General features: G+C 35.3%; 2 protein-coding genes across 3 annotated transcripts; one reads left to right on the forward strand and one right to left on the reverse strand.

The window, feature by feature from the left end:
• The first annotated feature begins 134 nt into the window (after window positions 1-134).
• LOC107738033 (arf-GAP with coiled-coil, ANK repeat and PH domain-containing protein 2-like) lies at window positions 135-3,221 on the forward strand. Its single transcript, XM_016549708.1, has 3 exons — window positions 135-441; window positions 561-616; window positions 2,477-3,221. The coding sequence occupies exons 1-3, from the start codon at window positions 284-286 to the stop codon at window positions 2,569-2,571; spliced, it is 309 nt and encodes a 102-aa protein (XP_016405194.1). The 5' UTR covers window positions 135-283; the 3' UTR covers window positions 2,572-3,221.
• Window positions 3,222-5,707: 2,486 nt separating this feature from the next.
• LOC107738032 (monocarboxylate transporter 13-like) lies at window positions 5,708-13,735 on the reverse strand. 2 transcript variants are annotated; one of them, XM_016549705.1, is made up of 6 exons: window positions 13,604-13,735; window positions 10,156-10,397; window positions 9,924-10,067; window positions 9,593-9,849; window positions 7,903-8,428; window positions 5,708-6,956 (listed from the first exon to the last, which is right to left on the reverse strand). In XM_016549705.1, the coding sequence occupies exons 2-6, from the start codon at window positions 10,388-10,390 to the stop codon at window positions 6,700-6,702; spliced, it is 1,419 nt and encodes a 472-aa protein (XP_016405191.1). In that variant the 5' UTR covers window positions 10,391-10,397; window positions 13,604-13,735; the 3' UTR covers window positions 5,708-6,699. The 2 variants fall into 2 exon arrangements, with proteins under 2 accessions (XP_016405191.1, XP_016405192.1); XM_016549706.1 differs by lacking the exon at window positions 13,604-13,735 and adding an exon at window positions 12,803-13,033.
• Between the last annotated feature and the right edge of the window lie 3,911 nt (window positions 13,736-17,646).

The following is a 17,646-nucleotide window of genomic DNA, read 5'->3' on the forward strand; positions in this document are numbered from 1 at the left end:
ACCGATTTTAAAGGTTCCCTTAGAATTTTTTTCATATGTAAGCAAATTGGACATTATATTGTATGTCCGAATGAATCAGAATCGAATCAGACCTATATGATATATTTTTGTAATGTACCGATTTTAAAGGTTCCCTTAGAATTTTTTTCATATGTAAGCAAATTGGACATTATATTGTATGTCGGAATGAATCAGAATCGAATCAGACCTATATGAAATCAGAATAAAAAATGAATCACGAACTGAATCAAATCGGTATCGATATTCAGTGTTGCTGTTATACATGTACTGTCAAACATGTCACTCAAACGTTTCTCTGTGTTGTCGTAGGTTAGTGTGTCTGTTTCTTAAGAGAGGAGCGGACTACAATGCAAAAGACATTGATGACAAGGACCCAATCGGCATTGCCATAGATAACGCCAACGCTGACATCGTCACGCTGTAAGTAGTCTTAGAGAGTATCAGCTGACAAGGACACTAATTAGCTTACAGTACATTTGATGAGGTGCTTCCTGCTAATAACTCAATTAACCTATCATCCACTGTGCTTTTCCTCCTAGACTCCGGATAGCCAAGATGAACAAGGAGATGCGGGAGATGGATGGCACTCCATCAGGTCATTCTGAGGGGCGGGGCTCTAGTGGTGGGGGCGGGACTGGGTCTGTGATTGGACACACTAAGAAAAGCTTTCAAACTATCAAGAACCATCTCAGTGGCCGGGCACCAGGTGGCCAGAATTAACTGACTGTACATTTCAAATTGAAAACCGAGCTTAACAGAGAATTAAAAAAAGAAAGGACAGTATGTGGATTTGAGCACTTTGATAAAGCACTTTAAAATGTATAGAAAAACTGAATGTTAATAGATAACACTGCGCATCGGTAGCAAGGAATGAATTGGACTTCTGTTCAGTGCTTTTAGTACCTGCGATAATGTTTTGATCAAATGTTATGTAGTGTTTTATTAGGTGGGATCAGTACTGTTTGTACTGAGTATGGTTTTGCATGTGTAATGTGACATTTTGCATTTACACAAATCTGATCTTGTTTGTATAGCTGGTGTTTATTCAGCTATTAGCAACACCTCAAGTGGAATGTATAGTGGTTTCTCTCTGTCTGTCTGAGGCTTCAGATGTTTGAAAAATCAGAATACTGCTACACTAACAAGTTATATTTGATTTATTTAATGTTCATTCAGACCTGATCAGGCATTACAACTTTGTTTAACATAATGTAAAGTAGAGGTCGACCGATGTATCGGTTTTGCCGATTAATCGGCACCGATAGTTTTTTGCTGGAACTATCGTTATCAGCAAAAATCCATGCCGATAGTTTTCCGGGTTGCGTCCGTTGCTGGAACGGCTGAGAAGGGTCTGCTGTCATTATACAGTACGAGAGCGGCCTCTAGTGGTTGAAATCACTGACAGCGATAAACTCCACAGCCGGTCATTACAGTGCTTGCAAGACATCAGCATGCTGAAATTTCTCTTCTTGTAATTTTTCTTTACAATTTGCCACAATTACACAATTCAGCTTGAACTGTTTAACATATAGACCCCACTTTTTTACATAACCTAATTTAGAAAAGCTCCCATTGACTTACATTAACACAGTGTTCAAATCTATCCATCCATCCATCGTTCTATCTTCTATCTATCGTTCTAACATTCTATTGTTCTATCATTCTGTCTATCTATCATCCTCTCTCTTAAATTGTCTAATTATTTATCTAATCATACCATTTATCTAATGATGTTGCCTTGCAAGCACTAGTAATTCCTTCAGAAAATACAAATGATTCAGCTGTTATGGTGTGGTTATGGATATTTGGCATTGTATGGGGTATCATCACCATTCAACCAACATGTTTACAATTGACCATCATAACTATATTCAAAACATCAAACTGCAAATGCAGTCTAAAGCTCAGTTCATGGTGATCATTTGTTATGATCACTTGTAATATTTGGCTTTCCAGTAAGATTCTGTTACTCTGAATCTGATACTCTTATTGCAGTGCCAGATTTGTACAGGTGTGCTTTCTTGTGGTGCTTATGCTTTTTGCATCTGTTGTTTTGCTGTGGGGCTTGTATAAGGCAGTTTGTCCATCTGTGTCTCTGTATACAAATCTGTTTTTGCTGTTTGTGCGTGCGTGTATGTGCATGTCCTGAGACGGGTGGCCAGGTGTCTACTGCTTGCAGTGTGTGTCGTCTGCACTGCGTGCTACAGGTAATTTACTGCTTCCCTATGCTTTTATGTATGCATAACTACTGCACTTATGTACAGTTATAAATCCAAATCAAAGCTCTTCCTCTGGGTGGTGGTGTTCTCAAGCTGACCTTGTTAAACTCTTTAGACTCCAGGTTTCAATCACTTTCCACACACAGGGGTATAATATTCACTCTCATAAAGAATATGATTGTAAGACAATGTTCAGCTAATATTTTTTCTCTCTCTGTATTTCTTTCCTCCTACAGGTGATGATACCTATCATGACATTTTCAGGGATTTCTCCCAAATGGCCTCCAACAATCCAGAGAAGCTTAAGCGCCGTAGCGCTGACATGAAATGAACCACCTAACCACTAGATGTCAATGTTACACCAATACACACACACACACACTCCAGTAGACTAAATTAAATGCTGCATCATTTGGTTTGTCTGGCATACACGAGTATGGGTCTAAACATCTGGGTTTTTGCGTATTTATCCCGGTTTAGGCTTTAAGATGTCATCCGTCATTTGGTGTTTCCTGTTAGTTATTTCTTCTTTTCACAGATGTTCTGTAGCCGAATAATTTATAATTTGAGCAAGTTTACATTCCAAATGGTATGAAAGCAAGACAACAAGCCAGACTGTAGAGGTGGAGTGGACTTTTCTGTGTTTCTCATTTAGATGCCAATGAATTTTTCCTCATTCAGATGATTTTCAGTGGACAAGTTGCTTTTCTTCTTTTTATTCACTATGTTGTGAGCCACAGTGTTAATGCAACTTGAATGTACTTGTTACTTTGGGTGAGAGATCACTGTTTTCTTGGTTCTCCTGTATAATTGTTCTTTTCTTTATAATTTTAATTTCTCTTTTTATAAGAACAAAACAACCCGTTTGAAAATGGTCAATTGTTGTGTTTTGTGAACATGCAATGTTCTAAACATGTATAAATGAATAACCGTGAAAACGGTAGAATGTGTAGCGAAATAAATAAATGATTAATGACTTATTATGCGACTTACATTTCCATTCAAAGTTTGGGGTCTGTAAGATTTTTTTTTGTTCCTCAGTAGTTTTAATCATCAAGGGCACAGTAAATTGTTCAAAATGTGGCAGTAAAGAGTAAAGACATGTATGATGTTACAAAATATTTATATTTTAAATAAATGCTATTCTCTTGAACTTTCTATTAATCAAATAATTCTGAAACAATGTGCACTACAGTTTCCTCAAAAATATTAAGCAGTTTTCAACATTGATCATAATAAGAAATGTTTCTTGAGCACCAAATCAGCATATTAGAATGATTTCTGAAGAATCGTGTGACTGAAGACTGGAGTAATGATGCTGAAAATTCAGCTTTGCCATCACAGGAATAAATAACATTTTCTTTAAGTTCTAATAATATTTCACACTATTACAGTATTTTTGATCAAATTAATGCAGCTTTGGTAAGCTATATAACAAGGAGACAATAGTACAATAAAAACAGAAATAGCCTTTTATTAAACCACATTAAAACACAAATCCGTTTACCTAAAACACAGTTTTATACTGTACTGTTCCAGTAAAACCCGTCTTGCCATGCTGTGCGCTTCTTGGAAAATTAAAACATAACACACAAGATATGGGCTGGTAACTTGATTAAACTTTAAGTTCTAATAATATTTCACACTATTACAGTATTTTTGATCAAATTAATGCAGCTTTGGTAAGCATAAGAGACTTTTTTTTTTTTAAATCTACAATAAAAAATGTACCAACCTCAAACTTTTGAACGAACCTGACTTCACACATGGATATATCAATTATCTATATATTTTTTATATATCCAGCTCAGTTCCATGTTCTTGTACTTCTGTCACAATATCTTAGTTTAAATTATGTTTCATACCATAATTCTTCATAAAAAGATCATATTAGAATATTAGAACCTATGAAGAATCATGTATGTATTGTGCGCTTCTTGGAAAATTAAAACATAACACACAAGATATGGGCTGGTAACTTGATTAAAGGTAAAAGGTAAAACTACTCGACTGGCTCAGATGGCAAATTCCATTCAACTTTTTAATTAGATCAAAAGTCATCTTGTGCAGTGTAGTTCCAAAACTATAAAATATGACTTAACTGATCCAAATTCATCCAAGTCTCACTTCTCATATATGCAAGCATATTGAGGTCAATAGGCTAAAGAGCATGTATAATTGCATTAATACAGTGCATTTGAAGACAACCGTGTGTAAAGGCAGTGCTGTTAATCTCACAGCAATAAGGGCCTCTCACGTGAGAAAGCAAAGTCTAGCTGTAGCTGAGCTCATTGACTCTCAGGCTCACGTGTTTGGTTTTATGAGAAGTGTATCTTTAAAACAGCATTAGTGACTAGTATTCAAGGTTTTCCCATGGGAAGTAGAGAACTGACCAGGTTTAAATGAACCTACACCAGTTTGTGCACAGTAAAGCTCTTGCACTAAGTGAAATAAACATTTAAAATGAAAACAAAAAGGCGCTGAAGAATGTAATGTGTAACACAAAGACTTTAGTTTGGTCAATGATTTCTAAGTGAATTTGTTTACGTCAGCGACCTCTGTGGAAAATGTAAATCAATATTCACTCTGAACCCTGGATCTTGAAGATCACAGTAAAAGCCCTTTATGTTGGACAAGATTCCCATCATACAATATTTAAAAAGTATCAATGTAATACACAAATCACATGGTCCAGTTTGACCCTGAAAAGACAACATTAAAATGCCATGTCTCCGACAATGCTAGTAACTTTAACATAATGTGTGATCATCATATTCCTCCATATGCAACTCAAGAACAAGGTAAAGGTACAGCAAGTTGTGTGTAAAAAAAGTGAAAGAAAAATGCTCTACATGAGCAGAACAGGATTAGCATTGTGTTAGCATTTAGCTTGCCCTCCTGCTTTTGTATACTGTACTAAAGTAGCCTCCAGCACCAAACTTACTGGCAAAAGAAAATGTTTTGCCTTCATTTTAGCTTTTGCTTGATGTGACAGATATGTGATGATGACTAAGCAGTTAAAAGCTGGTTTGGAATCTAGAAAACTCTTGCTAGCAGCCTTCATGTTTTACTAGCCATGAATACAAAATGCTCCTCAGTAACAGTAAAAACCACAAGCATCAGTCTTTCCACCAAACCCTGAAGCTGTATTTGTGCATCATAATTAAATTCCTGTCAGGGAAGGTCGGAGGTGAAGTGTGTCACAATAATTTACAGTACAAAAATTAATAATATATAAAAAACAATCAGTTAAAATAAATAGTATTTTGCCAGCATACTCTTAGAAATAGTAGCATGGCACTACCGAGGTACAGTGTTATACCATGGTATTTAATATACTGTGCCCTCAAATTCAGAAACGGTCAAGTCAAAGTGGGGTATTTGGACAATATCAGCACAAATCCTTATTTGATGGTGATTTTGAATTGACAAGGGAAAACTATGACAATATTTTTAAAATTAAAATAATAAAATAATTTAATTTAAATTAATAATGATTTAATTCAATGTAATATATTTTTAAATAAAAAAGATAATGATTTCAGAACAGAAAAATACTAGAGCTATTAATAAAGTATCTCTAAAATTATTTGTATAACTATAAAGATGGCTTTTTAGAACGAGTACTGACAGCTTTCCAAATGCAAACGTTTTGCATATTTTGAAAGTCTAAGAAAGATTAGCTCCACATCAGGATATGGATACAGTTGCAGTAAGGATACTGTTGATTGATCAGTAAAGCTAAATAAAATGAAAACTGAAAATATAAAAACTATAATAGTATCTAAATTATACTAAAATAACACTACAGCTGCAGCTGCGGTGTCTGACTGTGGCAACCGTAAAATGCCATTATTATCTAATCAAAAAGAAAAGCTGGTCTTGATAACTGCAAAGTTACTTTACTGCATTTACGTCATGATAAGGATTTATGCTGCTATTGTCCTGTTATACAACTTTTGAAGTGCAATCATTTTTGTTGCATGTCCAAAAACGTGTGTGCCTACTTGTATATATAAGGAATGAGTAAACAATCCAGATTTAACATTAAGACAGATTTGTTCTGAACTATATACAAGCTAGGCTAACTGGAAATTTGAGCTGTAAACTGACTGTTGCTTTTCAAACTCTCTCAAAACTTCCATCAAATTGATTGTCTTGTTATTAGGCGAAAAGCACTAATAGCAAATTTCACATAATTTTTCTTTGGCACGGGGGACATTTCACTAGCTGAAATTACCCACAAAAAGTTTTACTGCAAAATGTGGTATAAAACCATTCAGTGCAATATGATTTGTGATTCCAATGCCAATAGTTGCCTATATCCTGTCTGACAATGCAAAATATCCTTCTAAAAAAATCAAAATATTTTCCCTAAATTAGTATGATGCATCATTTCCTGAGGTATTTCTTCTCATTCTTGCACTAGATGTGTAACATCACTCTTCCAACACACCTTTTACTCCTTATCCAAGTAGGGTATATCATCCAAGGGACAGAGTATCTCAGGTACAGAATTTGAGGACAGAGTTTGTTTGAGAAGTCCATCTTCAATGGATTCATGCTGAGACTTCTTCTTTAAAGGTGATGGGGGTGGAGGGGCCGTACAAGACCAGAAATAGGGAAGAGTCATTGTAACTAACATACCTAACACGAGGAAACTTCCAGCAGCGATAAAAGATACCGTGTACATCCCAGTATAGTCCTTCAGCCAGCCTGGGAGGGAAAAATGGAGATGGAACAATCATTTCAATGCTGATTGTAAACCTAAAGATCAAAATCAATTTTGTTGGCCTTTTACAGGAATAGTTCAACCAAAAATGAATATTTGCTGAAAATGTACTTATCCTCAGGCCATATAAGATTTAGATGAGTTTGTTTCTTCACAAGAACAGATTTGGAGGAATTTGGCATTATATCACTTGCTCACTAATGGATCCTCTGCAGTGAATGGGTGCCGTCAGAATGAGAGTCCAAGCAGCTGATAAAAACATCACAATAATCCATAAGCATCCACACAACTCCAGTCCATCAATTAACTTCTTGTGAAGTGAAAATCTCTGTGTTCATAACAAATCCATCTTTAAGGCATTTTAACTTTAAAGCGTCATTTCTGGCTAAAATATGAGTCCAAAATCCATAATAATGCCTCCTCCAGAAATTCCATCCGCTGTTGTCCACTCACATCAAAATTTACCAACATATTTGTTTTGAAATGTTTATAACTGTTTGCTTGTAACAGTGCTTGATCTGAGCATATTTCTCTCATGATTCAGACAAGACCATTTTTTTTACTGGAGAGAGCAATGTTATGGATAGAGGACTCATATTTTAGTCGGAAGCAACAGTTTTAGGTTTAAAATGTGTTAATGTTGGATTTGTTTCCTACAAACCTGCAGCTTTTCACTTCACAAGACAAATTGGAGTCATGTGGATTATTGTGGTTTTTATCAGCTCTCATTCTGACGGCACCCATTCACTGCAGAGGATCCACTGGTGAGCAAGTGATGCAATGCTTAATTTCTCCAAATTTGTTCGATGAAGAAACAAACTTATCTACATCTTGGATGGCATGAGGGTGATTACATTTTCAGCAAATTTTCATTTTTGAGTGAACATTTCCTTTAAATAAAACTATTGTGATGATCTCATGAGCTCCTACCAGACAGTGGCGCTCCCAGCAGCCCTCCGACGCTCTCTATGAGCTGCAGCAGGCCAAGGGCTCCCAGCATTCGCTCTATACCTACGATTTCCGGCACCACCGCGAACGCCAGTGGCGTCATCGCTCCTGCACAAAACCCATAGACCCCACTGACAACCAACAGTCCCGAGTAAACCACGGCAACAGGAATGAGCATCAGAGAGAGCCCCAGTAACCCAGTCCACACCACCAGCATGTGCTGCATCCGCATTTTGCCCAGGTCCGAGAACCAGCCGGAGGCTACGCGGCTCACGATGTCTGCCACACCAGTTACAGAGATTACAAAGGCTGCCTGGTACTCAGTGAAACCAATGTGACGGCTGTGGGCGACCAGATGAACGTAAGGGATGAAGTAGCCGGCATTGAATAAGGTGATGGCCACGGAATAAGTGAGGAAGCCTCGGTGTGAAAGCAGAGAGAGCTCAAAGCCCTCGTAGATACGGGAGAACAAAGAAGAACATTTGTTGAGCTTGGTCGAGTTTTCAGTCTGAGAACGGCACAAAAAGAAACAAGCCAATATAGTAATTAAGCCTCATATATTCTATGTTAATCTGCAGAACAATCATTATAATAAATTTATTTTGATTAAATATAAATGTATTGAATTGTATCATTATATATATTAGCCATCAATTGTTAAATAAATAAATATTTAAATTAACTGAAATATTATAAATACTTATTTATTAAAATAAATAAATATTTATAATATATACTGTTCAAAAGTTTGGGGTCCATAAGTTTTTGAAAAAAGGTCTAATCTGCAGATCATTATAATAAATTTATTTTGATTAAATATAAATGTATTGAATTATATCATTATATATATTAGCCATCAATTGTTAAATAAATAAATATTTAAATTAACTGAAATATTATAAATACTTATTTATTAAAATAAATAAATATTTATAATATATACTGTTCAAAAGTTTGGGGTCCATAAGTTTTTGAAAAAAGGTCTCTTATGCACACCAAAGATGCATTTATTTGATTAAAAAATCTAAATAGATATGTTGTGACATCATAACAATTTAAAATAACTGTTTTCAATTTTAACATATTTTAAAATCTAATTTATTCCTGTGATGGCAAAGCTTATTTTTCAGCATCATTACTCCAGTCTTCAGTGTCACATGATCCTTCAGAAATTATTCCAACATGATGATTTGATGCTCAAGAAACATTATTATTAATAGCAATGTTGAAAATAGCTTTGCTTCTTAATATTTTTGTGGAAACCAATGATAAATTTTTTCAGGATTGTTTGATGAATAGAAACATTGATGTGAAATATATATTTTAGGACATTATAAATGTTTTACTGTCACTTTTTTCATTGCAAAATTCTGCGTCCTAGTTGATAAACAGCTGTTCTGCTTAATATTTTGGGGGAAATATTTTTATTCTTTAACTGTAATTTCAAAACAACAGCATTTATTTAAAATATAAATCTTTTGTAACATTATAAATGTCATTTTCAGTCACTTTTTATCAATTTAAAACACCTCTGCTGAACGAAAGTATTAATTTATATATATATATATATATATATATATATATACATACATATATAAATAAATAAATAAATATATATATATATATACGCATACACGCACTGTATATATACTGTATATATCAAAACACATACCTTCTCCACAACCTTTGGTTTCCCTAGAGGCCGAATGAGAGCTCCACAAGCAATCATGTTGAAGCTGAGGCCTCCGAGGACAAGCAAGGCCCCACGCCAAGCATAGGCTTCTACTAGATACTGAAAAAGTGGAGAGAATGCAAAAGAGGCAAGTCCGATGCCTGTGAAGCCCAGGCCCAAGGCTAGAGATCTCCGCAAGGTGAAGTACAGCATCACTGACGCAACGGTAGGGGTGAAGATCAGCGCCCAACCTAAACCTAACAGAGTAAAAACATGAATCAGGATCCTGACATTGGTTAATATTAAAGACATTCTTTACAAGAGCATCTACCTGAAATGAATCCCATGGTCAGGTAAAGATGTAAAAGACATGTTGCCTGGGACGCCAGAATGAATCCCAGGCCGGAGAGGAATCCTCCCATCATAACAACCGGACGAGCTCCATATACATTAGATGCGGCTGCACTTATTGGACCTGCAGGCAGGCATATGTAATCAATTGAATGCTGAAGCCAAACTGTGTTTTTTTACCACGTTGTGTTTGCATGAAGGAGTGAACTTACTCATTAGCTGTTGCATGGCCAAGCCAATGGATGTTATCCAGGACACCGCCTGGGCACTCTCACCAAAGTACTGCACAAACTCCACAAAAAAGACGCCCAGACTGCGGATGAGCCCGAACACCAGGGCAGAAGACACGAAAAGAGACCCCACCACCACCCAGCCCCAACCCCCATCAGGTGCCGCCATCTGTGGGGACGACTGCGGCTCTTCCTGTGTCTTTTGGGGCTTTTCCATGATTGCACTGAAGAGACAGATTAAATAAATAGTTCACTAAAAAATTAAAACTGACTCAGGCCATGTTAGATGTAGGCTTGCCGCGATAGACGGTGCTGACGGTGATACCGGTGTTAAGCCGCAACACCGATCCACATGACTCCAGTCCATCAACTTATATATTGTGAAGTAAAAAGCTGTATGTTTGTAAGAAACAAATCCATCAAGACATATTTAATTTCTGGTACTGCCAAAATACCAATCCATAATAACGCTTCCTTCAGTGAAAAAGTCTATCCCCTGTTATCCTCTTGATCTGTGCATATTTCTCTCCTGATTCAGAGAAGATGATTTTTTCACTGGAGAAAGTAATATTATGGATAGAGGACTCGTATTTAGCCGGGCGCAATGGTTTTAAGTTAAAAACGCCTTAATGAGAGATTTGTTTCGTCTTTTAGCTTTACAAGACATTAATTGATGGACTGGAGTAGTGTGGATTATTGAAATGTTTGTATTAGCTGTTTAGACAAGTGATGTAATGACACACTTCTCTAAATCTATTCTGATGAAGAAAGAAACTCATATACATCTTGGATGGCCTAAGCGTGAGTAAATTTTCATATTAAAAGGATTTATTATTATTCTCCTTTAAGAGAAGACTAGAGCAAGTGTATGTCCATAATCTTTAACTGTGTCATAGACAACATTAAAACATCGTCAACCAAACAATAAAAGTAATTAGGTTGCTTCTTGATTTTTTTTTTAAACCCCATCTACTACATAGGGCTCTGTTTCATGACAAATAACTGGTCTCTATCATACCGTTCATGGTCTCTTTAACATTACCTTGAAACTAAACACATCTGTTCACTCTGCGTCACAGTGCTGTTAAACACCTACCAGTTTAAATTCTAAAACTAAGATGATTTATATTAATTTAACAGTCAGGTGTCAGTTCTTATCCTGATTTAATTTTCTCTAGCACACACTCACACCACTATGAAATTTTGAAGAAGTAAAGTCTTTTAATTTAGTCCTAAAACAAAATGTTGATCATGAGTTGATCATGAGGTGGACTCTGAACTAGTGTTACCAGTGGTCTGAAAATTTGAACCAATCAAAATCTGATCACTCAGGTCAGGATGACCGCTGGGTCATCATCTACTACATAGGGCTCTGTTTCATGACAAATAACTGGTCTCTATCTTAATTTGAACCAATCAAAATCTGATCACTCAGGTCAGGATGACCGCTGGGTCATCAGCAAAATCTATATATATATATATTTTATTTTTTTTTTGTTTCTCAGAAAGTGCTAACTTTAACATCAAAACATCGGTAGAAACAGGATGTACTGTTAACAAATGCATTTAAACATTTGCGGTGTATAAAAAAAGCCATTACTGTTATAAATGTATTAAAAACACATTCTGTCAGGCAGCACATACTCCCAAACCAAACCCATACTAACCCTTAACAGTATTTTCATGCACAGTTTTAGTCTCTAGCAAATTAGAAAAGCTGTACATTTACATTAAATTAATTAAACATTTAATGGTAACCTAAACACCTAACACCTCCATAACCAAATTCTAGACTCTGTTGGTAAAGAAAAGTACTCCAGAAAGACTAGTACACAAATCAATACCTGCAGATAGAGAAGAATATCACAAACCGGATAAAATCTGATTAAATGTAGATGTAACATGACAAGTCTCCAAAAAACCCGTACTGAACTACTTTATATGAAAAATGTATAATATATTAAAATACCAATTATATGTTCAAGTACTATTAAAATACAGCTGCCTCAAAAGCACATCTTAATGCTATACCAGAATTATACTGTAAAACATATCAATGAATGTACTTTCATATTACATTTTGATATAGGCCTATTAAGCATTGTTGACCTCGCCACTTGCTAGTGTATAGAGGCTTTAATTTTATATTTGGACTTTGTGGGATGTGTGCCATAAAGATGGAAAGGTAAACATTATTTTGCAGAACCATGTTTCATCACAACCAAACAAATTATAATTATTCATGTAGGGGACTTTGTGAATGCTCCTTTCCTCAAATAATACGTATTACTTATAAAAAATTATATTTTACAAAATAATAATAATAATAATGATAATATGCAAACTGCCCTAAATATAATTTTCTCCACTAATTATACTTCATACATATTTATGCATGTAAATTATACATATTTTACTTTAAAAATATTTTATTAACAGATATTTAATTTAGCATGTTTCATTAAAACTACTAAAATGTTTACAGTTTACACTGTAATTTTCTAGACACAACCAAACAAGAACATTCAATTTTAAATGTTGAATATGCACCTATACGGACATAAATAGGCACAATAAAAAGGAATAGCAAACATAACTGCTCAAATAAAAACTAGCATGATACACCTACCTTTTGCCCTCTCTATCAATTTCCTCTGCCTTTCGGACGAAACAGACGCCTCCTGTCCATGCAACACATCATTACGTAACCTATGTGTTTTTACAGGTGCTTATAATATACTATAAAATTTGAAGACTTATGCAAATATTTTCAGATGTTAATTTGTACTCGTACATATTTGAAAGCTTTACAAAAAAAGATATGTAAATTTAAATGATTTAAAATATTTTCTTTTGTAGCTTGATGATAAAATAGCGGTCAACATATTAGATCACCGAATTAATAACAATTATATGGTAATGTTAAAAAAAAGGTCACACTTAAAAATACATCCAATGAACATCAGGCATGTGGCTCATAAATATTAAGTAACACAACAGCCGAGTACAGAGCGTGAGTTAATAAATATTCATGAGATCAGTCTTGTTGTTCCAATAGTATAGTGACGTACCAAAACCGTCTCGTTCCTGTATCTAGCACTGATGATATTTAGAACACTTACATGACAATGACACGATTTAGTCAGGTATTCGTGGAATATAAGTAGCAACACAAATGCGAATAGCCTATATTTTTTTATCGTGGATGTACCGCACAAACACTGTCAGTAGATACAATGTGGTACAATGAAACACTAAAAGCCTTTTAGACAAATCAGTATGACACGAACAGATGGAATGACATACAATATACGACCCCGAATTTGTGAAAATACCATAAAATATTCCAAGCAAAATGTAATTCGTTTGAAAATTCATTTGTAACACCTGTTAACATGTGTCTGGAACAGACCGGTAGTTACTTACTTACCCATAACCCGCTCACCCTTTTTCCTGTCAAGTCATCATTAGGTCAAATCAAATAAACAGTTTCGTTTAAAATACAGAGATAATCAACACATATTGTTAAGCACATCGTCGATGGCGACTTCCTACTTCTTCACCTGCTCCTGACATGAGCGAGAAGTGTGTTCCTGCACAACCGGAGGCTGCAGTTCTAGGACCGCAGTTCTAGGACCCTATGCTTTTGTAACAGCGCCACCTACCGAATTGGATAATATAGCGGAGGCTGCAGTTTCAGGACCGCATTTCTAGGACCCTGGTGGTTTAGTTTGTAGTTTCTATGAAGCCTGTATTTATAATACATTATAAGGGTTTTCTTACGGCATTATAATTAATGCATAAAGCATTATAAAAAAGCTTAATAATATGTTGTATCATCTCATAAATAATCATAACATTTATAATACATTATAATACTTATGCATTTGTGTTTATAACTTTTAAGAGTATGATTACATATAACACACAATGAATACTATAATAAATCCACTTAATTTATAATGGATTATCTTGACATTGTTTATTTAAGATCTGGACAGTATCTTACTACATCTTGTGAGTGGTTAGGAGTGGTTGAGTGTTGTTTTGAGTGTTTCACCAGAAAGGAAGACCTGCTCTCAGTGCTCAGCCTCCTGCAATGAGAAATCCCGTAGGACAGCCAGGGCATATATGATGGCCTATGAAAAAAACAGTTAATTTAAGTATACTATTACAGCACTACTGAACAGCAAGCCATTATACATTGGTCCATACACGAGTAGCACCAGCATGCAGTTTATACAGTAGATTTTGTAAGTGCAGGAGCAGTTTCAGTCCAGAAGGCAAACCGCTGACCATGCCTTTCAAACATCAACAAGATGAATCCAAAGTACTGCCAAAAGGACAGGCTAATCACACATATTGTGGTGCAACCAAGCAATGAGCCCAGTTTAATTATGAAAGATGATTTATACTTAACTAATATGCTAAAACAATGAGTATCAAACAAGTTTTCAGACTAATACAGTAAGCTACAGGTAAATCTGACACATCTCACATCATCAACATGCTTTTATCATCTTTTTAAGTTTAATTAATGTGCTGGCTAGATTTACTTATTGTAGTCATTATGTCAACAAGGTTTAGCTTAATAAAATCATGGCCACGAATTAAGAACATCTTAATAATCAATAAAACTAGCAATCGGGAATTCATTATTATTTCTTAGCAGTTCTCACGTTGGCTACGTAAACTTTGCATCGTTTTAAGGTTATAAAATAAAACTTAATTGAAAATCGGTAAAGTTACTTACTCTGATTGCTGTCCATGTCGTTCATCTTTAGTGATCCAATTCGGTAGGTGGCGCTGTTACAAAAGCATAGGGTCCTAGAACTGCGGTCCTGAAACTGCAGCCTCCGGTTGTGCAGGAACATACTATTGACATGAGCGGCTATTTCTCGCACGTGCTGGTTTCGTTGCAGCGAAGCTCCGCCTCTAGAGGGCGCTCACGAGCTAACTAGTTTTCATTTGTTTACGAGAATGTATTCCGGTCAGTTATAAACTATCTATGCGTGCAATGTTAGGTTCACGTAAGACATCAATACGTTAAAACTAGTGTCTGCGATTATTAACGTTCTCTATGGGATGAAAGCGACCCCCTAGCGGTAAGTTCGGCTAAACGTTATATCAATTAGGCTACCAATACCAAAACTTAAAAAGAAGTTACGAATTATTATTTTTTACTGTGGTTCTTGTATATCCCTGCTGGGGGAAAAAAACACTTAAAGCAGCCTAAGGTGGTGTATTCTTCTAAATTGGACTGTCTGGTGTGTATCTGGTTTAGGCTCCCTTAAACCAGTAAGGTGGCTAAAAGATGAACAAACCACCTTAGACTTATTTGAAAGTTTGTGTGTTTTAATTATTTCAGTAGGGATGGTAACGTGGTTAGCCCATGTTTGTATACAGTATGTGCTCACCAACACTTCAGAGCTACTCCCATCGTCCTGACAACCCCTTTGTATATATTTTTGGACACAGGCACAATTTTTATTTTTTAGCTGTTGACATATTCAAGTTACAGTTGAGGGTATTCTCATCTAAATTGGAGGAAAGGTTAAGGAATTACAGCTCTTTAACCCTCTGGTATTGTTCATTTGGGGGTCACACTTGTGTTGTTCGCGGTCAAAACTGACCGAACACCTGAAATGTAACTTTTTTATTTTCAGTAAAATCAATGTAATATATTTTTGTTCCATAATATTTTTTTTCTTTTGTATTTTGAGAGAATTTCATGGTACTAATTAATATTTATGCAATAATTATGATACTTTTTTCCCCATTGAAAACAACATTTTTTTTCTAAGATTTTGATATTACTTTTTGATCTATGTTAAAATAGAGACAATGCCTTTAAAATCCAATTTTTGAAGTCAGATTAGTGCCATCTGGTGGGAGTAAAAAAAGAAAACATCTGCAATTCCATGGTTTAGCCTAGATTCCTATATAGCTCTATATAAAAGGCTTATAAACTCTCTAGTGGTTTTTAGGCATAAAGACTTATTTTTATTAAGTTGTGGATCTGGATATATATTTAGACATTCTCAAAGACAACATTTTGTAAAGGTTTAGCTTTTTAATTTAAAAAAAAAATTTTGCACAAGGTGCAAACAAGGCCAGATTAGGCTTTGCCAAAAAACATCTAGCCTCAAAAAGAAAAACATACAACAAAAGCATTGTGGAATATTCTGCAATGGCCAAGTCAATCTTCTGATCTCAACCCGATTGAGCATGCTTTTCACATGCTGAAGACAAAACTAAAGGCAGAAAGAAGCACAAACAAACAACAACTGAAGTCAGCTGCAGAAAAGGCCTGGCAAAGCATCACAAAGGAGGAAACCCAGTCTCTGGTGAGGTCCATGAGTTCCAGACTTAAGGCAGTCATTGCCTGCAAAGGATTCTCAACAAAATATTAAAAATGAACATTTTTGTTCAACCCCTTGAATGAAAGCTTAAAATCTGTACTTCAGATTCATCTTGATTGTTTCATTTTAATTCTATTCTGGTGGCATACAGAACCAAAATTATGAAAATTGTGTCAGTGTCCAAATATATATGGACCTAACTATATAAGTAATACGGCATGTGGAGATTGTTGTATGGCATTTTAACTAGATCACAGCTCACAAAGTTTTATACAGAACCGAACTAAACAACTATCAACATCAAGATAAACTTGTATGTATATATATATATATATATATATATATATATATATATATCTCCACATGCCACATGTTTGCCTTCAGGAGCAGATGAAAGCAGGAATAGGACTAAACCTCAGAACTCTCAGCACACAAGAGCACTGATCTGTGAGCATTTTCAATGTTTGATTATTGATAAAATAAGAAACAGCGGGTGGTGCGCCTAGGTCAAACTAAGAGGAAAACTTCCATACATATGGACAGACAGGTAGTGTGTGCATGGAGCCAGTTTTTGTCTAACACCGGAAACAGGTGCCAGCTGCTCCATTGTTTCTATTCCAGCACCACCCGTAGAGAAGCTGAGACACTTTAGGGTGAGTCGGGCCTAAGTTGTGAGCTAATCGGAGGAAGGAAGGGCTAAGAGGTGAATTCTTTGTTCTTCTGGGCTCCAAGAATCAGACAAGTGCCTCGATTGACTACTTTTAGGTTTAACTAGTTCCATAACTGAGAGACTTTCCCACTGTTCATGTGATTTTAAAGAATTAGGATTGCATGAGAACAGCTGACCAAGGTAATTATAGTTAACTAAAACTAAAAAAAAAAAAAAAAACAGTTCTTATTTTCATTATGTTTAACTGAAATAAAAAATTAATACAAAACTGTATAAACTCGTTTAAAAAAACAATACACAACAAAATTACTAACACTTCAAAATTAAAATAGAAAATAAAAACTATAATAATATCGTCATAATACTATAACAACACTGTAACAGACACACACACAATAATGAGAAATTAATTTAACTTTAATTTATATAAAATAGGTCTTG

Source organism: Sinocyclocheilus rhinocerous, unplaced genomic scaffold (genome assembly GCF_001515625.1).
Source record: "Sinocyclocheilus rhinocerous isolate Xijiao unplaced genomic scaffold, SAMN03320098_v1.1 scaffold494, whole genome shotgun sequence".
Lineage (NCBI taxonomy): Eukaryota > Metazoa > Chordata > Actinopteri > Cypriniformes > Cyprinidae > Sinocyclocheilus > Sinocyclocheilus rhinocerous.

Excerpts from the sequence above, each read along its gene's own strand:
- LOC107738033 (XM_016549708.1), top strand. The coding sequence starts at position 284 with ATGTACTGTCAAACATGTCACTCAAACGTTTCTCTGTGTTGTCGTAGG. Across the intron at positions 442-560 it reads AACGCTGACATCGTCACGCT|ACTCCGGATAGCCAAGATGA; the intron begins GTAAGTAGTCTT and ends TTTTCCTCCTAG. Across the intron at positions 617-2,476 it reads GATGGATGGCACTCCATCAG|GTGATGATACCTATCATGAC; the intron begins GTCATTCTGAGG and ends TTCCTCCTACAG.
- LOC107738032 (XM_016549705.1), bottom strand. The coding sequence starts at position 10,390 with ATGGAAAAGCCCCAAAAGACACAGGAAGAGCCGCAGTCGTCCCCACAG. Across the intron at positions 8,429-9,592 it reads AACCAAAGGTTGTGGAGAAG|ACTGAAAACTCGACCAAGCT; the intron begins GTATGTGTTTTG and ends TGCCGTTCTCAG. Across the intron at positions 6,957-7,902 it reads GCTGGGAGCGCCACTGTCTG|GCTGGCTGAAGGACTATACT; the intron begins GTAGGAGCTCAT and ends TTTCCCTCCCAG.